This window comes from Leuciscus leuciscus, assembly GCF_965113295.1.
Source record: "Leuciscus leuciscus genome assembly, chromosome: 18".
In the NCBI taxonomy this organism is placed as follows: domain Eukaryota; kingdom Metazoa; phylum Chordata; class Actinopteri; order Cypriniformes; family Leuciscidae; genus Leuciscus; species Leuciscus leuciscus.
Genome location: NC_138742.1, coordinates 29,572,506 through 29,596,542, shown reverse-complemented (window position 1 = coordinate 29,596,542; position 24,037 = coordinate 29,572,506). Strand labels below are relative to the sequence as shown.

The following is a 24,037-nucleotide window of genomic DNA, read 5'->3' as shown; positions in this document are numbered from 1 at the left end:
GAAATTGACTTGTTTCCATTGGGCGTATTTTCAATTCGAAATTTTAATTGGCACAATTTGAAGGGTAATGGAAGCGCGGCTACTGACAGATTAGCCTCAAGCCCGAATTATACTTCAGTTTTTACATGTAGGTTAGGGTATGCTTACAGTGCGTGTGATGTACATTTCATCATCAGCAGTACTTGTGCACTGTATGTGCATTTTTATTCTGTAGACACTAAGGGTACGTTTACACCACAGCGATGCACTACAAACGGAAATATTTTTCTTTTGCGTTTTTCCACGTACAAACGACAACGTTGTCAAAACCATCCCTGTTCACGCGGATCTGCAAAAATGACTAAAATCGCTGTATTATTCATGCCAGGCCATTAGGTGGCGATGTCACTTTGTAAAGAAACACTACTCACCTATAGACTGAAAACGTAATAAATATGCGCATGATGTCACCGTTTTCACAAATTGACATTTGCTGTGAATTTGCTGAACAAAGGTAAATGTGACCACACCTTAAGGCTATGCAGGTTTTTATTGGTTCACTAAACCATTTAGATCACAAAATCAGGCCCATCCCACCCTGGCTTTTCTGCTCTCTTTTCATGTATTTGTTGCAGTCTCTCTCTTTCTCTCTTTTCGTTTTGGCACTGATAATCATTTCCTGCATGTTGTAAGAGGTCATCATTTCAGAAGCACTGCAGCATTGTGTTTTATCAGTGTGTTCAGCGCTGACGTTATCAGCGGCTGATAGCATTATTCTGTGTGTCTGTGTGTGTGTGTGAATGTGGTTTAAGGTTAGGTGGGAGCACTGTAACAGAAAGAGATTTATTTCTGGGTTTCTTATCTGAGCTGTATTTAAATCGTCAACCCTGTGCGCCTACCAGCATATAGATCTTCACACGCACATACACACATGCCCACTTTTATTACATTTAATTTTTGTTACATCACATGCCAAACACCTGTTGAAAGGAGTGAAAGAGTCATAGAGTCAGGACAAAAATTGGGCCCATATTGGAAGTTTTGAATGTTTTTATGGGTCCAAATGCCTTCACATGCTTGAGCTTTGCAGCTGCACACACACACACACACACACACACACACACACACACACACACAAGGCTATTTATACACAGTTTCCTTTTATTTATCCATTGCATTGTTTAGCGCACATCTGCTGCAGTCATGAGCACAATGGACGGGGCCACATGACACACAAGCAAAGAATCTACGAACACAGTTTGTTGGAATCAGACTGAAAAAAGTTGTGATGATTTATTGGCGATTTTACCAGATGTTAGCTTCCTACCTAGACAGCATTTTTAGGCACGATTCACAAAGATCTTCCACAAGATATTCTAAGCCAAAGTCTAAGGGCATCAGTAGGCTACAAATATTTCAGACAAATTTAAAGATAATATTTTACCCAATGTTTATGTGTGCTGTGATTTGTGCTTATTAGAGTATCACATTGTTAGCTTAGCTATACATGCTAACATCAAATTCTATTAAAATCATTGCGTCCTCTTTGCGTTTCGTGTGAGAATGACTGTTTGTGCACTCAGAGTTACTGCCTATGTTCAAAATCAATCCCTTATGAGGTTTTATATCAGCTATGCTGTCTTGAAAGAGGATTGTTTACTATGTTTTTTAAACCTTTCTCTCTTCTCTCTGTCCTGAGTTCTTCTCTGGAGTGAGGTATGGTATTTGGAGCTGGAAAAAAACTGAAAATTTTGTGGAAGAAACCAAACAAACCAAATATAGCTATCGAAAAAAGGGCATACCATAGACTTCTATTGTTTTTATATAATAACTAACCCCAACTTAAGCACTACCAATAAAAGACAAGTTGACTTTTTTTTTTACTTTATGTACCTTTTAAGAACAAACCCAAGGGACGGTCCCGCCCCAAACTCACGCCGTTGGTTGAGCCAGGTTACGATGTCAGGATGCTTGCTGCCTTTAAGTGCACCTGGGACAATCATACCTCATTCATTATAGTAGCCCAAACAAAACAAAATTATTATATTGTGAACAATAACCCCCAAAAAACTATGTCTGAATTCAAAATTATTAAAATTATTCTATCACGTATTTATACTTGGTACCAAAACTAAAAAGGTTACACTTTATTTTGATGGTCCCCTTTAGGCATAAGTAATGTTGCACCTGCATGTCAACTAACTCTTATTAGAGTATTAGTAGAGTATTAGTAGACTGACTGTTATGGGAAGGGTTATATGTTGGTAGAATAAATTGACATGTAGGTGCAATGTTACTTATAGTCAACACAATGTCTAAAGTGGACCGTCAAAATAAAGTGATACCAAACTAAATGTTTGTGTTATATAAAGCAAACTGTGAAAGCAGAGTGATTAACTTGATTAACGGATGTTATCTAAGAGCTGTTCCATACATCAACACCTTAAAAATGATTGATACAGCATGTCAAATTTAAATAACACCATCATAATTCATATCAACAGGCCCCTCCCAACTTAGCAACACATGTATAGTCTAGAATTCGTAAGCACAACTACGTTCTGTCATTCGTGTGCTCAGAACTCGTAATTACAAATTTCTTACTCCACTTGAAGGAGTGCATTAAACAAAGGGCTCAAAGTTTGGCTGGTTAATACAGGGTAGCTGTTTAGTGTAGATGCCATTATTACATCATCTAGCCTCGCCACTTTTTCCTCCTGTCTTAGCACATTAAACTTGTATATTTTAACATTGAAAGAGTGGACTTGAGCTTAGTAACCCCCTCACCACATTCAACAGATCAGATACACTCCGAGGCCATTTGTCTGAGACCACCAAGACTAGATGGTGTTAAGACACTCTGTCTTGAACTTCAACACAAGCATTAAAATAGCCTTGGGTTCCTCAGGCTTCTGTCAGGCTAAAGATGAGTGAAGAGGAGAACTGACAGGCTAAGCTCTTAAAAGCTTCCTCAGCAGGTGTCCAACACATTAGGAAACAAACACACAGAGAGACACACACCGTATCAGGGTAGACAACACATTTAATATTTCACAGAAGAAAACAAGACTGTGAGGGATGGATGTACAGCCCATGCAATGGCTTTAACTCTCCAAATGTCTCATGTTGTGTTTTTAAAAGACCATTCTATCCATGAATAAGTTCCACACATACACACACACACACACACACACACACACACACACACACACACACACACACACACACACACACACACACACACACACACACACACACACACACACACACACACACACACACACACACACACACACACACACACACACATTCCTACCCTCATTTCCTGAATCTGAAAGGACTCAAAATGGCTGACTGAACTGTAAACAAGATCAGTATCGCACTACACACCCACAGAATGCTACATCCCAAAACGAGACAAAACATGGCTCTCTAAAATGTGTAGTGTGTGTTTGTGTCAGAGTGGATCAGAGACCTACATTGAGACTCTTTAACAATGCCTAAAACACAAACACACACACACAAGTCAAAAGCAGCCAGTTAGTGAGGCCCTAGGGCATTCCTAAAACACACAGCTATGAAAAACATACACACATTTAGATTGTAGAAAGCTGCCGTTGTTGCTGGGTGCTGCTGGGGAAGGTTGTACCGTTTTAGATCGAGTACATTTTATTCCTCCTCAGTCAGGAAATGGCCATTTGTCATTCCCTCAAATAACAGTGTTTACTTCCTGTTGCCATCAGAGTTTTGTTTCTCTCTGAACGAAAACTTGAGAGAAATCAACTCAGCAGAAACTGGAAATCACATGTTTTCTGGGAATCACCTGAAAGTCATTCAGTGTGTTGACGTAATTTCCACTGAAATAGGAAGACAGGAGTGGACATATCAAACAGCTCGTCCCCCTTTTTAAAATGGCCAATAGTGTTTCGTTTATATCACAGACATTGAGCTTGGTAAAGCCGCATTTGACAGCTTATGACAGCCAGTCTAATAGATTCCCCTTTTAGATTTAATATGAAACTGTTACTAAAGCAAAACAGTGAACATAATCATGCTGAGGATGTGCAGTTTGAGATGTGTGAGTTATGATGGTGCACGGCACCGTTGTTATCTCTTCCACTCGTCATCACTGTTTCTAATGCCGAGTCTGTCTAACAGTTTCTCCTCCTAATCATATCCATATTGCTTTAAAATGGGTCCGATACATTTTCTGGTCTCGATCATATAATCCGCCCTGTGCTATCATGTCTCTGGACCGTAGGAGCAGACTGTGTGTGCGCCAGCAGTTCGCGTGACACTAACGTGAAACCAGACTTTATTTCCCAATGGAAAGCATATTTATACTGTCTAAATCATTTGTGTCATTCGCCATGTAGAAAATAGCAAATGTGTGAACAAAAGTGACCGATTTCAGCCACAGCTATTTATAATATAGGGGGCGGAGCTTCAGATTCTAGAGAGCATTTGATTGGACAGAAAATCTGATGAAGTGCAGAGTGATGTCATCAAAATCATTGATCCATATTGGCGGAAGTGAGAGAGTAAGTTTTGAATACATATCTTCTAAATGCGAATTTTGTCTTTTCCGAAAGATTGTTTTGGAGCACACTAGCTTATAGTAACAGTAAGGCTAACATATTCATACAAAAACACAAAAAAAAACGTAAATGTTTAGTTCATGGGGACTTTAAAGGTGCTCTAAGCGATCCCGGGAGTCGTAACTTCTTGTTGACATTCGAATTGTTGTCAAACAAAACGGAGGCTAGCTAGACCCTCCCTCCTCCTCATCCCGTCTCCTCCCTCCTCCCCTCCCTTCCAGCATAAAGGAAAGTCAAAATAGTCACTACAAACAAAGTTAAGTTTTACTGATACTTCATTCAATGTGTAATGTCGCCAAGTTAGATAACTGCTTTTATATATTGCAGAACAGAATGCAGAAAAAGAGATACATTATCTTAATCGTTTCGCCACCTGAGGTTATAACTATAACTATAGCTCCCATACAAGGACGCAATAATAGCAAGATAACGTTAGGTTCGCGTTTCCCAGTGAGCATAAACAACGGCGGTGGCGTAAACAAATTTAGTCAAAGTTGTCAATAGCCTATAAATGAACATTCAAATTCATAACAAACCGTGGGTGAAAACAGTCATTCACACAAATTGTCGCCCTACTGTGAATTTGCTTGATCATTTACAATAGAGATTGATCGCTGCTAGAAACATATAAGTTATGTTGTATTCACCAAAGCTAACGCTGACTGCATAGTTCTAGCTAATTACATCCTTGTGTTGGTTTGGCGAACATGAACGTCAGTTTACAAAGAAAAATGGATTTACCTGTTCTGCAAAAACAGAGCAACTGAATGTCTGATTGGAAGCCCTTCTGCCGGCGGAGTTCTCGCACCTTTCAAAGGCTTTTCCGATGTAAATTCGGGACTTCACGCGTTCCTTATCCTTGTCCCTCTTCTTTGCAATTTGTTCATCGAAACGTCGTCTCTTTGGTCATGTGTCAGCCATAATAGCGTACCGCACGATATACGTCACCTTTTCTCATTAATATTCATTAAGCTAGCGACGGTTGCTAGGGGGGTCAAACTCGCGCGTGTCACTCATGCTAGATGCATGTAAACAGTTTATGGACGAGATGTCTACTGAGCTAAACCTGCTAACTCTGTCCGAGAATGATGTCCCCGGTGCCAAATTCACTGGTATAGAAGTAGAAGAACATACACATTTTCAATTGAAGAGATGGCTTGAGTGTAGAGGGCTGAAAAAGACGGGAAAAAGAGCCGACCGATTCTGTTATCGACAGAATTTCTCCCCCAAAAAACATCGCCTCACACCACTGACAGTGACATTTTGCAGTTTCAACAAGCTATCTTTTACCACCCTATGTCCTGTCTGTCATATATACTATGTCCTCTGGTTGTCTTACGTCTGACAGTTGTTGGGGGTAATTTATATTATTATTATTAATGTATTTATTTTTTGTTTAGCGATCGCTAATGCTACTTGGTCACAACCAACAACACTTAATTTTTAATTAATATCAAATCTAAATTCTCTCAATTATTTTACCCTCCCCCTAAGGCTGTTTCGCTGTTTTGGCTTCGGGAAACGAATAAAGAATACATCCTTCATATGTGGACGGTCATAGTGTCTGGAGTCGTTTCTGCAAGTTCCATAGCAGCAGTGTTTACTCGGCATGTTCTTATTTGAGGGATAACCGGCAGAAAACAAGCAGTACTAGCATGAATCATAAGCGAGCGCGCTTCTATGTTGACCCCCTTCCGGTTTACGTTGCTGACGTCACGTGGCCTTGCGGTCTAAAAATAGCACTCGTGCGGCACGCTATTCAAACTTCCCTCTTCATGCTTCTCTCTCCTCCACACACCCCCTTCATGTGTACGCGCACTAACCCCCCAAACCCCACCCTCCAATGCTTCTTGTCGGTGATTGGCTGGAGCACTGTTTGTTGTGTTTCGTGGTGCGGGTGAGCCCAGTTTGTTTTTGTTGCCGTTTGTGGAGCCTGTGGTGTCTAGAGAGACCGCGTTTTTTTACAGTGTGTTCGGGGGACAGGCAGCTAGCGGATAGTGAGATGTTTGCTGTGACAAAAAATGTTTGGGCCTAAAAAACGCGTCGCATCACTTAGAGCACCTCTAAGTATAAAAGTAACACTTTATTTCGATGATAAACATTCTAATAAGTAACTTTACAACCACATGTCAACTAACTCTCATTATAGTATTAGTAGACTGTCTGCTTAATATCTGCTAACACTCTAACCCTAACCCTAACCCTACAGTGTAAGTAATTTATTCTGCTAACCTGAACCCTATCAGTCTACTAATACTGTAATGAGAGTTAGTTGACATGTAGGTACAAAGTTACTTATAGTTAGTTGAATGTCTAAAGTGGACCATCAAAATAAAGTGTAACCAAATAATCCACATTATACAAACATGGCAAGATTTACACCTGTACAGATGATGTTTGTCATTTTGCAAGAGCTTATAAAGTCATTTTCAAATGAAACAAGTGAAACAAGCGTGGTGTGGATTCTTTATTATGTAAAGAAGGTTAGAAAAAAGAACAAGCAGATTTTCTCCGCATTTCTAAACTCCATTCTGACAGTAGATCTTGTAAAAGTGCATTTAATATGCCATGAAACTGGACTTGCACATGGTGGCTGAAACTGGTGTTCAGCCAAACAAAAAACAGATATTCTGCCAATGTAAAGAGACACTGATATATACTGCACCGCCACAAATACATTTCTTTTTTTATATATATAATAGGTATTTCTTGTGCCCTAAATATCTCAAATAGGATTTTTTTATATATATATTCTCTTGACTATAAAAAATGTCCTGAGAAAGAAAATGTAGAAAAGATCATTGCCATAAAAATAGTCGATGCCAAGGGAACGTGGAAGTCAGGAACTATTTGAACTAATGAATATTTTCTCTTTTTCTCACACACTCAAATAATATTTGTGTCCACTAAACTGTATCATTAACTGCGGGCCCAGGCAACTGATTTCCTAGCTTTTTCATGCCTCTCATTGGACTCGACTCTCTGTTTATTCTTGGCTTTGCATTTGGGGGTTTAATTATTCATGCTGAACAGTCTCCTATACTTATCCACCCATTCTAAATTGGGTCATCAGGCTGAAAAGTGAACTTGTGTAGTCCAGTTATGGACAAGTTATGTTCCTGAATTACATAATAAACAATGTGTATGTAACATGCAAATTAATGATTAAGAGTTGGATTTGCAACTTAAAGGCCCGCTGAAATCAGAATGTAAGTTTTTTTAGCTTTTTGAATATGTTAGCCTTAAGGTTATGAATAAGCTGGTGTATTCCAAAACAATGACAAAATTCGCATTTAGGAAAAGCATTCAAAACTTCCAGTCTCTCACTTCCGCTAAAATGGATCACGGATTTTTATGTTGTCACGCGGACTTCAGCTCCTCATCACATCTTCTGTCCAATCAACTGCTCTCTAGAATCTAAAGCTCCGCCCCCATGCTATAAATACCACCTGGCCAAAGCGACCGTTGACACATCACGGAGTTGTGTTGGAGATGTGTGTTCGTTTGCTCAAACGCTTGAGTTTTATTCTGTTTTCCAACTGTACGTTGTTTAAGACTAGAATTTATTCACACCTCTACTATTGAATCCAACGTATCATCAGATCTCGGATTCGCTTCCATGGTGCTGTCAAGTACGACTTGCTGTCTGTGAGGTAAACTAAACGCTATTGGCTATTTGAAAAGGGGGAGGAGCCATTCAATATGTCCCGCCTCAGCTTCCTGTTTCAGTGGAAATTACGTCAACGCATCAAACAAAGCTGCACGTTCCAAGGCACTTCAGTGGGGCTTTAACACCCGACATTAACACTTTAATGTGAGCGATAACTTCTGCAGTTTTTTTTATATTTGATGAAAGTACATTATTAGCTTTTTAAATATGTTGTGTGAAGAAACTGAAAGGATTTCTAATTTGAGTATTGACAAATCAACTCTCTCTTCATAGCAAATAACCAGTTGTCCTGACTTCTAATGTAATGCTACTGGGAAGGACATTGTCAGAGAGCCTAACAGCTGGAACTAGGGCATACTTATATATTTTAGGGCTTACACTTTATTTCAATAGTCAACTTTAGACATTTGTTTGCAACTTTGCAACTTCATGCCAACTAAGTCTCATAAGAGTACTAGTAGACTGTTAGGTATAGGGTTCAGGTTAGTAGAATAAGTTGACATGTATTGTTAGCAGATATTAAGCACAATCTGCTAACAATCTAACACTACTAATGACAGCTAGTTGACATGCATAGTTACAGAATGTCTAAAGTGGACCATCGAAATAAAGTGTTACCAATTTGTAAATTGTTAGGGCCCACCAGCACAATTGTTGAAACTGGGATGTCTCATCACATTACAGTGAAATCAAACTGTAGAAATGTCTGAAGTTGACAGCCCACACATGCATGGCTGCACTTCAGTCTGCCCATCATTATCCCCCGAACTTTGACCTTTGACATCACATCCCAGTTTCTCTTCTTGGCAGACAACAGACTCTGACTGACCTATGAGGGTCATTTCATCTCTGTAGCCTCTAACATCTATGCACATATCAGTGAACCCAGTGTGTGCCCAACTCTGAACCCTCAACCCTGACCTTGTGTGACTGTAGCAGATAATGGACAGGTATGTTACTGAAGAACTTGCACACTAGCAGAGGAACAGACTCATGGCTGAACGGGACAGATAGAAAATAGACACTGAGGTAAACATAATAAATGCAGCTCTAAACATCATCTAACCACAAGAACCAAACGTTCTAATCCATATTTAGCCCTGGATACTTGTATGGAATAACTCAGTGAACATCATCAAAACACTCTCACTGTAAAAAAAATACACAACTCAATAGAATGAAAACAAGGAAATGTGGAAGAATGGTTTGCTCACACATGGAAGGCACACACACACACACACACACACACACACACACACACACACACACACACAGGAATCCATGCATACACAACCAAAATATAACACGGGTGAACAGGCCCTGGCCCGCTGCCCCAGGATACAGTCTAACACATGAGACCCACACCTGTGTGAATTTCAGAAAGCAAGCACACACACACACACACACACACACACACACACACACACACACACACACACACACACACACACACACACACACACACACGCACACACACACACACCGAGACGTTGGGTTTTCATGTTTTATGGGGATATTCCACAGACTTAATGGTTTTTAAACTGTGCAAACTGTATATTTTCTCCTCTTACACTAACCCTACCCCTAACCCTACCCATCACACACACACACACACACACACACACACACACACACACACACACACACACACACACACACACACACACTAACCCGACCCCTAAACCTACCCATCACACATGACTTTCTGCATTTTTTCATAATAAAAAAAAAAAAATCTGTATGATTTATATGCTGTTTTCCTCATTGGGACCAAAAAATTTCCACACAAGGACAAGGATTCTGCATATTGCCATCTTTGTGAGGCAACTCATTTGTTCTTTATCATATATATATATATATATATATATATATATATATATTTGCTTTGTTTTATTTTAAGAGTAAAGTTTTTTGGTTTACTTTAACTTGAAAAAAAGTATTAAGCACTATAGTATCAACAGATAAAAACATAACAGGATGTGTTGTGTGTTTGAGAGAGTAAAATCAGATTGATGAGGTTATGACAGACAACAGCCTTGATTGGTCGACAGCTGTTTTCCATGCCTTTCCTTTTACCCTTTTACACACACACACACACACACACACACACACACACACACACACACGCACGCACGCACGCACGCACGCACGCACGCACACACACACACACACACACACACACACACACACACACACACACACACACACACACACACACGTTAGTGCACCTATCATTATGAGGACATTCCACAAATGTTTTTTATACTGTACAAACTCTATATTCTCTCCTCTTACACTAACCCTACCCCTAAACCTAACCATAACAGAAAACCTTCTGAATAAATTATTTATTTTTTTAAAACATTGTAATATGTTTTTAATTACGAGGACTCAGGAATTCTCCTCCTAAACCACGTTTACATTGTAAAACCAGTGTAATACCTATGTCATTATACAAATTTGAGTCCTCATAAATCACATAAACAAGCACATACATTTCTTTTTTAAATGGTTTCTACTGTCCCTCACATATTTAGTTTGTGTCTATTACACACAGATGCCCATATTGAGTCCAATACCAATATATACTAATTACCTGTAAAGATATGTACCTCATTCATGAAACAAAATCACAATGAACTTCTGCATAAATCATTTGTAAAAACCATTTGTCCGTAAACTGATGCATACTACAGTTTTACAAAATAATTTACACAGAAATTCATACTGCTTGTCTGGGCTTTCAAAATATGTTCCTCTACCTCAGACAGACGACAGAAGAGTGAATGTGTTGTTCCTGAGATTGACCTGATTCTGATGGCAAAACTTATTTTCTTTCTCACCCTGTCCTCAATCTCTTTATAAACTCAGCGTCTGCTGTCACACACAACCCTCTGTGTTGATAGTTCTCAGCATACGTTCCAGTCAATCAGTTCAGTTCCAAGTAATTTCTAGTTTATCATCTTTTTAACTGTAGTGTGTAATTTGATGTTACATTTAACGCTACAATTTTAAATGTACTAAATTGCAACTTCATCATTACAAATGTGTAATTACAAATGTATTTAAATACATGACATACAAATTTCAATAGAAATGTATATTTTAGTTTACCATAAAAGCTTGTCAGTACATTCAGCCGTACACTTTAATCCTATTTAAAAGACAATATAAGTAATTGCGAAATTACATTTAATGCACTTAAGTCCTACTGTTCAGCTAATTGCATTTATTATAATGATACATTTTCGAAATTTTTTATTTCGGTTCACGTGCAGTGTGTCTGAAAACATTATTCACATTGAACTTAAGTATATTCTTTTAAAATATAATATTAACATAATGCACACTCTTTTTAAAAGTATCGTAAAATTGTTTTTTTTTTCTTTTTCGTATGAAATGCGTAAATTTCATTCAATGCCTAAAAGGTGTATAAAGAAGTCAAATTCTATGTTTCCTTTATTTTTACTTTTGGCTGTTTATTTTTGCAGACGCTTGTCCCTCTTCCCTTGAGAAAAGGGTCAAGCGTGAACGTAGCGTCCTCATTTTGAATTAATCACAATGAGTGCATTTAGCTTCCTCGAATACTGAAAGCGTGTGCTCCTCGCTCAAACACAAAGCACAGATCATGTGTCCTCAGCTGTCAAAAACCTGGGACACGGGGGCACATACTTCCTGAAATGCTTGTTTGAGTCTTTATCGATAACAAAAGCCTTCACGATGCGCTAATAAAAATAAACGGCTCCTGAAGACAAAAAAGCTTATTACGTACATTGTAGATCTCCTCTTCTACTCACGGCGCTCCAGTAATGACGTCATAGTTAGTCATCAGCCAATTAAATTGTCATGATTGCACACGAGCTTCAGACACTGGTCGCGCTGATGGCGTTCCCAATAGCGTCAATGGAAGACGCAGTGTCTCGTTCCACTTTGAAAGGGAACTAGGCATTTACTGGCCCAGAATAAAGCTTTAAAGTCTCTATGATATTCTGATCCCTTATATGGTTGTATGAGCAATAATAGTATAGTAATGGCGATGAGGTAGCATTAAATAAAGGGGAAAACAAACCATATTTAGCATTTTTAAGCAAGCCAGACTCTGTAAAGTAACAGAAAACTGAACAGAGATGAATGTTTGGAGGAGAGTTTGGTTCAGATCTCGTGAAGACAGAAGTTTACCCTGCTGGGACTGAAGTGTGTCTGTGTCTGCCAACACAGCTGGCTTTCCTTGTGTTTCCTGTACGCTAACAAGGAAGAGTCATTCAGCCGGACAGGATGTGCATCTTCCTCTCCGTCGCTGTACGGAAAAGAAGCATTAGAATCACACTCAGAAGAGCCTCATTCACTGTTGATTATTGTGAGGATTCTCAGTGATGCTAATGAAATACAAAGACACAACAAAAGACAAAGACAAAACCTTTGGTGCATGTCTTTTACTCTACAAACAACATATGTCTTGTTGAGAAGACGTGAACTTTTATTATCTTTTTCTTGCATGAAAGTCTGAATTCTACCTTTTTTTTAAAATAAACATATATATATATATATAACTGTTTACGTGTCTAAATGTGTTCTCATACAGACTGATGTTCATAATGCTTTGGCAGTGTAAAGTTTTGTACCATGTTAATAAACTTGAATATGAATCTGAGAGGGACAGAGAGAGGAAGCAGGTTTGTGTTTCTGACAAGAAACAAAAGATGAAGGCACATTTCTCTTTCTCCGTCTCTCTCTCTTCTGAAGCGTGACCTCTCTGTGGGTAGTTTGTGAGAGACAGGTGAAAGGTCGTGACCTCGACGTAAAGCTCTGCTGGGTGCTCTGAGGGTGTGGAAGAGGGTCACAGGTGAACCCCGCAGGGCGAAACACAATGCTCACGCACTTCTCACATGCACCGCTCAAGAACATGTGAAAACAAGCCAATCATCACAGGAGAAAGCTCAAATGACAACCAATCACAAATGGCTTAAAGCATCCACAGGCCACATCCTCATTAAAACATGTGGAGAGCTTCAGAAAAGGCTTTTTGCCTATTCTTCTGATTCTAATAGTCCAATGCAGTATTTTTTATAATAGATAAAAGATTATATTGTGTTAAAGAGACACATTGTACAGCACAACAAACACAGTAGCTTAATTACTTTTGCTCTGGAAACATTAAGTTTCTATAAACATACATCACCAGCTGTATGGAATTCAAACTACTTTTTATGCCCCAGTTTAATGAGCAGAGTAAGACATTTGTAGGGTGATTATGAAGTATGAACACTGTAGCTGTTTGGGGTTTTCAAAACACTGAGCGTCTCAACATGTTGACATAAAGCTAAATCAATGGTGTTTGGAGTGGAACTACATGTCAGATCTGTGGGATATGAGGCCCTGTGTGAGATTCAGTCACAAGGCTGCATAAAAAAGATCATTTCGCTTGGGATGTGGCTGTAATGTCTGGTAGAAATGGAAGAGATGGCAGAAGTAGAGCAGATATAAGTGCAAGGAGTTTATTGAACAAACAAACATAAACTAAAACTAGAAACAAAGGAACACTACGGTGGCTGAGAGAGCTCAATGCGCTGCAATTGATGAAAACTTATGCAAATATAAAAAAACACCAGCAAATAAAGAAAATATTTGACAACACATGTACTGCAAGTAATCACAACGCAACCAAATACAGTGTCACTTTTGATCAATTTAATGCATCTTTGCTGAATACATTTTTATTTTATTTTATTTTTTATCTTCTTGAACAGCAGTGTATATTTACAGCACCTTTTGAAAATTACATTTGTGAAAAAATTTGTCATTTTAAGGAATTATCTTCGAGGAGAAGGGGATCTAACTCCAGCACGTTATTTCTAAACAAAAACAAAAAAAGGAATCTACAATGAAGATGATCACAGTAGAAACACGTTGCAGTAAAAACAACACAAGACAAAAAAACTGAACAAACTAAGGCTATACTCAGGGCAAACTAAACAGACTAGAAAACAGGTGTGCAACTAAAACAGTAACTATGGTAACAAATGAAAACCAGGAAAGTGGGGAACGAAACATGTTGATACAATATACAATTCCATCAAACACTAGACTGAAGGAGGGGGTATCCAGGGAGGAGACACTGGATGGAGGAGCCAGGGTGGAACCCCCAGCAGGAATCCAACTAAATAAGCCCTGGGCAGAGTCGAGGGAGGGAGGAGCCATGGTGGAGCCTTACCAGGTGAACCAAGGGGGATGACTGACTGAGGTGGAGCTGATGGCGCTGGAGATCCTTGCCGATGGATGCCTGAGGCGGTGCCAGGAAATCACCACACCAAGGCGAAGCTGGAGACCGAGAAGCCCAAGGCTAATCAGGGCAGTCAAGCAGAGTCACGAAGGGCGGAAGGGAGCCATCGGAGACGGGGCAGAGGCCCTGGATGAGATTGGCAGAGGTGGAGGGGTGGGAGGCTGGGTGGGTTCCTCAGCAACGAAACAGACTTGGTGCTGGGCAATGAAACAGACCTGGTACTGGGCGGAACCAACGGCAGTGAGTAATAATAGGTGCTGGGTGAAGAAGGAGACTGAAGGTTGGATGGGACGAGTGGAGGAGGGAGGACTTCAGATGTGACCAGGACATCCAGCCAGCCAGCCAGGACCACCAGAGGAGGAAGAGGTTTGTGGCTGGGAACTGGCTCTGCCGAATTCCAGTCTTTAAGCCTCTCTTAATCATCTAATTCCACTAATAACTCCACTGGGACGGACATGGCTTCAGGCTCTGTGTCGTGGGCATTGGCTCTGGCTCCATGGCGAGCACTGGCAGGCTGGAATTGGCTTTGGGTGTGTGGAACCCATCACCACCGGGTCGGCAGACCCAAGTGAGATTTCCCTTTTCTGGTAAGTCAGCTAGCAGCTCTGCGTGCAGACCCAATAGATGGTCTTTAAACTGCTGTCATCAAACATGGAGATATTATCCAACTCACAAAAGTGGATGGAGGATTCCCACAGAGGAAGTCCTTCCCGAGAAAGATTAATGAAGGCATCTGGTAGATCCATCATTTCAGTTGGTCTTGTGTTCTGTCACAGCAGGTCAGGTAAAACGAGGAGAAGGGGATCTAATAGCACTTTATTTAGAAACAAAAACAAAGAAGATAAGGCACAACAAAGATAATCACATGAGAAACACTTGGCAGTAAAACAAACACAAAGAACTGAACAAACTAAGGGCAAACTAAGCAGACTCGAAACAGGTATGCAACTAAATCTCTAAACTTGGTAACAAATGAAGAGTAGGAAAGTGGGGAAGAAAGGAAACAGGAACAGAACACAGGAACACAAGGTGATACAAACTAAAAGTCCATCAAACACTAAACTGAAACAAGACTGAGTGTTACAATAAAGTTGTAGATACAGTCACAGCCAAAACTTTTGGTACCCTTGCATTTCTGCAAATAATCAGATAATGCACTACTTCCCAGAAAACTTTTGCAATTACAAATGTTTATCTAGACTAATTCCTGGCCACTTCAGAACTTCCTGCGCTTTGTCTTAAATAGTTTTTAGGTGCTTTTTGAAGTATGCTTTATGTCATTGTTCTGCTGTCAGACCCATGACCTCTGATGAAGACCCAGCTTTCTGACACTAGGCCCTACATTGCGCCCAGGAATTCTGTTGTAGTCTTCAGATTTCATAATGCCATGCATACAGTCCTGATGCAGCAAAGCAATCCCAAAACACCAGTGAACCTCCACCATGTTTTACTGTAGGGACCATGTTCTTTTCTTTGAAGGCCTCATTTCTTTAGCTGAAAAAAGTAGAAGGATGTGCTTTACCAAAAAGCTCTATAGTCTCATCTGTCCACATTCTCCCAGAGGGATTTTGGCTTTCTCAGGTAAGTTTTGGCGAACTCAAACCTGGATTTTTTGAGTTTCTGTGCCAGCAGTGGGGTCCTCCTGGGTCTCAACCCTTTTCATTCAGAAGGCGACAGAGAGTGTGAGCTGACACTGTAGTACCATGTGCCCGCAGGTCAGCTTGGATTTGTTTGGAAGGTGATTGAGGTTCTTTATCCACTATTTGAACAATCCTTCTTTGCAATCTTTCACTAATTTATCTCTTTCGTCCACATCCAGGGAGATTAGCTACTGAGCCATGGCTGCAAATGCAGTGACAATGTTGTGGACTCAGGAACATTGAGATCTCTAGAGATGGACTTGTAGCCTTGAGATTGTCCATGCTTTCCTACAATTTTGGTTCTAAAATCCTCAGACAGTTCTTTAATTTTCTTTCTTTTCTCCATGCTCAGTGTGGTACACACAGACACACATCACAAAGGTTGAGTCAACTTTGCCCAAATTTAACTGGTTGCCAGTGTGATTTATATATTGCCAGAACATGTGAATTGCTACAGGTGAGTTTAATTACAATATAAAGGAGCATTGCATGAGTCAGTTTTTGGAGTTCTGTGTGGAATGTCTCAGATTTGGCTTCTTTTTTTTTTTCTTTTTTTTTTGTAGCTGCAATGTAAACAAAGGAAATAAACATGAAAATACCAAAGCATTTGTAATTGCAACAATTTTCTGGGAGAAGTGGCACATGATCTGACATAAATGCAGGGGTGCCTATATTTTTGGCAATGACTGTATATAAAATACAATATTTAAAGTATTATACATTTTGTTGGGATACAGAATGTGTTTATAATTTCAGGGGAATGTTGTTTATGATTTAAGAGATTAAAGTTAATGGCATTTTTAACTCAGATGGCTAGGATGTTTTATGCTTCATATAGTTTCAATCAACTATAGATTTGTATTTATTTCTTTGTCGGGCAAAATGTTTATTTATGTAATACTGTCGCATCTCTTCAGCCAAGCATTCATATAATCCTACAGATCAAACTACAATCCGTCCTCTAGCTCATAAATGCCAGAGGAGAACTGGCCCCCGACTGAGCCTGGGTTCTCCCAAGGTTTTTTTTTTTCTCCATTAGGTCACCTGATGGAGTTTTTCGGTTCCTTGCCACTGTTGCCTTTGGCTTGCTCAGTTGGGGATATTTTGGGGATATTTAATCTAATTTTATCAATCAATAAATTCCTCTTGAAACAAACTTTGTTGTATTATTTTAATTTAATACTGTGAAGCTGCTTTGATACAATCTGTATTGTGAAAAGCGCTATACAAATAAACTTGACTTGACTTGACTTGACTGTTTGGCGACACACAAATGACACAATTCACCTTTTAATTATGCTAAAAATGAAAACCAAATTTTGGTTTATGTCACCAATTACAATAAATTTGAGTTCTTCTGAGTTCTACAAATAGCTTGAATGACAGGAAAAAGACAAAGTATATAACAACAACAACAACAACACATGCCTTTGATCAGTTTTCTCTTTCTCTCAGATGTTTGGTGGAATGTCAAGTATTTAGATCTACACTGCAGGGATTCATCCCTGAGCTTTTCCGTTCAAACACACAGTCTGGATCTGTTCAAGTATTTGTATGTGTGCTGTTGAAAAGAAGCTGCACACAGTGTATACGTTGTGTATGTTTCGCAAGCACAGTAGCTATGTGGGAGATGTCTAGACAAGACCTTTTGATTACAGGCCATCCACATCTTCAGCCGTCCTGCAGAGCTTTCCCTGGAACATAATCATTCACTCAGCATGTTGTTTCTTTATAACTGATAATAGAGCTTATGTAACACACAAACACACAGACACATTGGGGTTTCATGTTTTAAGGGGACTGTCCATAGACATAGTGATTTGTTTACTGTAACACAATTTCTTTGTTTGATTTTAAGTGTAATTTGGACGATGTAATATTGATTGTATTGAAGAGAGGACAGGAAAAGTATTAGGGAGAATAGTTTCACTTTAATGTTCTTTTAGACTTCCCCTATAATGTTTCACTTTTGGACCTTGCAGAGATAACATTTCATGCAATAACAGGTGCATTATGTGTTGTTGTGCAACAACTCTAAAAGCATGCTAATGGATTGCTAATGGAGTTTCATAATTCATAATTTGGCACCAATCCTGAAGGGAGCAATTAGGGATCCTTCGAGAATTCCAGCCCAGGCTCACAGGAAAAACATGCCTTTCCCTACACTTTTGCAAAACTCTAAAATGTACCAATACATAAAATCCACTGTGGTTTCCACCTGAAAAGAACACTGGTGGCACAATTTTTTATTTTTATTTTTTTTTACAATCGCTAGGACACATTTCTCAATACTAAGGTTATTTTTTTTTTTTTACTTTTCACATAGTGATCACAACAGCAGTCTTGGGTAAACTATGAATCAATTATCATTGCTTTAGCACAACATTTATTCAATGACTTTATCTTTCAAGTTACATAAAACTTTTCTCACTTAGACACAACCACAATACCAACAGGTCATTTTGCACATGTTAAAATGTATTTTCAAAACTGTTAAATTTAAGTTTAAACCTAACATAAAATTGAGACAAACTTTGCTAACGTTATGGAAGAATGAGTTGATTTGAGACATGAATGAAACGTTTTGGTAGTTTTCGTGCATTTTATGCATTGTATTTTTACAGTACATTACGGGCAGCACGGTTGCCAGCACGTTACTGCATTTTGATTTACAGCAATTGTACTGTAATCCAATTTACAGTACACAGAACAGTACTGTAGACTACAAAACAATATTTGACTGTATTTTTATTATATTTAGTTATTTGGTCTGATTCTGCTGTAATTTATTATATGGTGTTGTACTGTTATATCTATATTGATACATTACTGCTAAATATTACTATAATTTTCACAATAATAACTAATAATGATACTATCATATTATAATTATATATGAAGAGTTCAGATGCAAAAGCCTCTAAGTGCCATCTGAAATTTTCTTCTACAATGATCATTTTTATCAAGCTCGTATACTTAAGTTCAGTAATTTCACTTAAATAGCAATGAAAATTACCTAATTGTCATTTAAGTTAAATTACTGAACTTAAATATACGAGCTTGATAAAAATGATCATTGTAGAAGAAAATTTCAGATGGCACTTAGAGGCTTTTGTATCTGAACTCTTCATTTGTAGTTATTACAGTATAAAAATATATAAGTTATATTATAATGCTACTGTATGTCACAAATGTACAGACTCAAAAGACAAATCAAAAGACAATCCAAACAATGTTCTTGTCAACAATATTTTTATTCAGTCATTAAACTTGGCTGGGATGACTGAGGTACAGGTACTGAAAACGTACTCGGTTACTAACGTAACCTCGGTTCTCTCTAGAAGAGGGAACGAGTACTGCGTAAGATATCTTACGCTAGGGGAAAATCCTTTTCCGCGAGATATTGAAGCCAAAAATTATCCTTAATTTTGTAATAATGCAAAACGCGTTGCAGCAGCAATGCAGACATAGGCGAGACAGCTCGCGCGCCTATTGGCTGCTCTGCGGCAACTGCAGCAGCCTATCGAGCGAGGCCTGGCGTGACGTCAGACCCAATCAGGGCACTTCGCGCCCGCTGCGTCACGTCCCGCCGAAATGGGCGTGGTCTAGGCCTATAAATATCGCTCGCAGGCAGCTATTATCTGGTTTTTCATCATCGAAGCAACCAGAGCGTGTGCATGCACGGCAAGATACGCAGTACTCGTTCCCTCTTCTAGAGAGAACCGAGGTTACGTTAGTAACCGAGTACGTTCTCTTACGAGAGGTCTCTCGTACTGCGTAAGATATCTTACGCTAGGGGACCCAATGTAAAACGCCGTGCATGCTGAGATCTGACACCAAAGACCCAAGGGCGAAAGCCCGGGGTACATATAGTGCACAATCACTCAGTGAACTCACAGAGAGTCCGGGAAGAAGGAGGGGTGCAGCCTCACTTTTCCACATAAAGTAGCGTCGATGGGACGCGAATTTCATCATACAGACAGGGCGGGGTACGGCCTGAACTGATGGGGAAAAATGTGGGTCTTACACAGTTTGCCCAGCTTTAAACTGTCGAACATTGAGCTGTGCTCAGCAAACGCAGCATTCTGAGCTGAACGCATCAGGTCAGATAATACTGGTAGTTTAGACCGACAGCAGCCTGGCCTGCAGGGCGGGAACCTCTAGGTTATAAAACCTTATAAATGTAGACGGGGAGGCCCAGCCTGCCGCCATACAAATATCTTGCAAGGCAATCCCACTTGACCAGGCCCACGAAGAGGCCATGCCTCTCGTGGAATGCGCTCTGACACCCAAAGGGCACTGCATGCCCTTGGAGGCGTATGCCAGTGCTATAGCATCAACTATCCATCTGGATAGGCTCTGTTTCGACGCGGCTAGTCCCTTAGAACGTCCGCTAAACGAAACAAAGAGCTGTTCCGTCTGTCTGAAAACAGACGAGCGAGACACATAAGCTCGTAATGCCCTGACTGGGCAAAGGAGGCTCGCGTCTCTTTCCTCATCAGGGACCGGTAGGGCTGACAGAGAGATAATCTGCGCCCTAAACGGTGTGTTGAGGGATTTTGGAACATAACCGTGCTTAGGTTTGAGTATAACTTTTGAGTCATTGGGCCCAAACTCCATGCACGCCGCGCTCACAGAGAGCGCGTGCAGATCCCCTATGCGCTTCACTGAAGCGAGAGCCAGCAAAAACACCGTTTTGAAAGACAGGTGTTTCAAATCGATTGACTGTAAAGGCTCAAATGGCGCACCTTTCATGGCTTCCAGAACCGTAGAAAGGTCCCATACGGGGACTGAGGGAGGTCTGGGAGGATTCAGTCTCTTAGCTCCTCTAAGGAAGCGGATGACTAAATCGTTCCTTCCTATTGACTGACCAAGCGTTGTTTCTGAGAACGCTGCTATAGCCGCCACATAAACTTTGAGCGTGGAGGGGGCCCTGCCCCCATCCAACAGCTCTTGTAGGAAGGAAAGCACCTCCGTCACATCACAGTTTGTGGGTGACACACCACGGGCTGTGCACCAGCCCGAAAACACTGACCATTTCGAAGAATAGAGTCGTCTTGTAGACGGAGCTCTAGCCTGCGTGATCGTGTTTAATACTCCTTTAGGGAGTCCAACATGTACCCGTTGATGGCCCAGACATGAAGGGATCATAGTTCCGGGTGAGGATGCCAGATCGAGCCGCGGGCCTGTGAGAGGAGATCTCTCCTCACTGGTACTGGCCACGGGGCAGTACTTGCTAACTGCATCACGGCTGGGAACCAAGGTTGGTTTTTCCAGAACGGTGCTACCAGCAGTACTGAGCATCCTTCTTCCCTGATCCGTTCTATCACCTGAGGCAGGAGAGAGACGGGGGGAAAAGCATAGAGCGGGCGGCGGGGCCACACATGGGCCAGCGCGCTTCTGCTCTTGGAGAAAAAATTCTTGACAGTGAGCGTTTTCTTGAGACGCAAACAGGTCCACTTCCGCTCTGCCGAATTTCTTCCACAGCAGTTGGACTGTCTGTGGGTGTAGAGACCATTCGCCTGCCGGAACATTGTTCCTGGACAGTCTGTCTGGTCCTATATTCATGATCCCTGGCACGTGCGCTGCTCTGAGCGAGCGCAGGTTGCACTGAGCCCATACCAGGAGGCGTTCTGCCAGCCTGTACAGTTTCTCGGATCTGATGCCGCCCTGGCGATTTATGTAGGACACCACAGACATGTTGTCCGAACGGACCAAGACGTGGTGACCTTTTATTTGGGGACAAAAACGCGTCAGCGCGTTGTCTACTGCCAGCATTTCGAGGCAGTTTATGTGCAGGAGCTTCTCCCGTTCTGACCACTGGCCGAAGAACGGTCTGCCCTCGAGCAGCGCTCCCCATCCCGAGGTGGACGCGTCCGTGGACACCACTTTCACCCTCGAGGAAGTCCCCAGGCTTACACCTGATTGGTACCAGTCGTTCGCTTTCCAGGGTTTCAGAGCTGTAACGCATTTCTGATTGACCCTGAGGCGAAGCAAACCGGGTGCCCACGCTTCGCGTGGGACTCGCGCTTTCAGCCAAAACTGCAGCGGGCGCATGCGGAGCAGACCCAGCTGGAGCACTGACGATGCTGAGGCCATGAGACCTAGCATCTTCTGAAATCTCTTGAGCGGGACAGACGCGCCGCAGCGAAAAGAGTTCGCTGTGCGTCGAATGTCTACCGCGCGCTGTTGTGATAGTCGCGCTATCATGGATAGTGAGTCCAGTTCTGTGCCCAGGAAAGATATTTTCTGACTGGGTGACAGGGAGCTCTTCGCCCAATTGACACTCAGACCCAAATCCTCGAGGTGATCGAGTAAAATGGTCGTGTGTTCTATGAGCACTGCGCGAGATTGCGCTAGAATCAGCCAATCGTCCAAATAGTTCAGCACTCGCATGCCTCTCATTCTGAGGGGTGCGAGCGCCGCATCCATGCACTTCGTAAATGTACGGGGTGCTAGGGACAAACCGAACGGCAGGACTGTGTACTGATATGCCTGGCCCTCGAAGGCGAATCTCAAATATCGCCTGTGACGTGACGCTATCTGTATTTGAAAATACGCGTCTTTCAGATCTATTGACACAAACCAATCTTCTTGGCGAATCTGCACAAGGATTTGCCTGGTCGTGAGCATCCTGAACTGTCGCTTCACAAGCACTTTGTTCAGTTGCCTTAGATCTAGTATGGGTCTGAGACCCCCGTCTTTTTTCGGTACCAGGAAGTATCTGCTGTATAGCCCTCCCTCGCTCTGATCTTGAGAGAGAGGTTCTATGGCCCCTTTGCTCAATAGTTTCGTCACTTCGGCTCGAAGTAGATGTGCTACTTCTGTTTTTACCGTGGTCTCGACGCGCGCCACATAGCGGCGAGGGCGTCGGCGAAACTGCAGCGAATAGCCTCTTTCTATAATGTTCAGCACCCACTTCGAAACCCCGGGTAGCTTTGCCCATGCGTCTGCATGGATAGCTAGGGGTCGAATACGAAGCGCGCTCCGCTCGCTCAGCGATGGAGAAGCTTCGGTGTGCTGTAACACAAGCGTGTCGCTCGTGACATTTGAGGCATGGGGCGCGCTGATGACAGCGGGCAGATTGCCCGCGCTCGACTCCTCTGCGGTGGTTAACCGCGAGGGGGAGGGCTGGGCGGTTCCCGTGGGAACTGTCATGTCTATGTGTGGATGTGGGCGCGGGACAGCGGGCACATTTATCACACCGAAAGCATCGTCCGCTTGCGTGAAGCGAGTGCACGTTGGTTTCGTTTTTACAGAAACCGTGAGACATGCATAACGTGGTGTTAGTGGGCACATTCACCATGTTTGAAGCGCAATCGGTCTGAGCCGATTCATGTGCGCGAGCCCTGTGTGACGGGCTGTGCTTGTGTGTAGAGATGGGCACTGGGCAGTGGGCATTCTTCTTACACATAAAGCACCATCGGCCGTGGCCGGGACACCAGAAAAAATTCACACTTATGGGATTTATCTGGGTAGCCGTAAAAACGGCGTTTGTGTGCAGGCAAGCGGGTGACAGAACCGACTTGTTTACTGCAGGATACACTGGAACAGTCACATTTACTGGAACTGAACGAGCGAGAAGTTGCCATAGAAACAGAGCGTCAACATGCTGGCGTTTATTGCAGGCCTGCGTGCATTACAACAGGCTTGTTCACTGCAATATTGACATTTCCAGTCGCCTGAATTCCAGAGGGGAATGGGAAATGTATAGGAAAAAGGAGGTTGGTCCGTCCGCAGCGGGACCAGAAAAACTCCCTTTTTTCCTTACGCCAGTGACGCACGGAACACCATAGAAACGGTGTTTGGGTGCAGGCGAGCGGGTTGTACAACGCGCTCGTTGGCTGCAAAATACACATCTGCAGTCGCC

General features: G+C 41.6%; 1 protein-coding gene across 1 annotated transcript in view; it reads right to left on the bottom strand.

Moving 5' to 3' along the window:
• Positions 1–12,399: 12,399 nt before the first annotated feature.
• The window catches only part of LOC309480277 (uncharacterized protein), a gene marked incomplete at both ends in the record, with an annotated part of 31,923 nt that continues 20,285 nt past the window's right edge, over positions 12,400–24,037 (bottom strand). The window contains one exon of the mRNA XM_082144688.1: positions 12,400–12,544. Within this exon, the coding sequence (XP_082000814.1) occupies positions 12,400–12,544 (145 nt within the window). The remainder of the gene's footprint in view (positions 12,545–24,037) is intronic.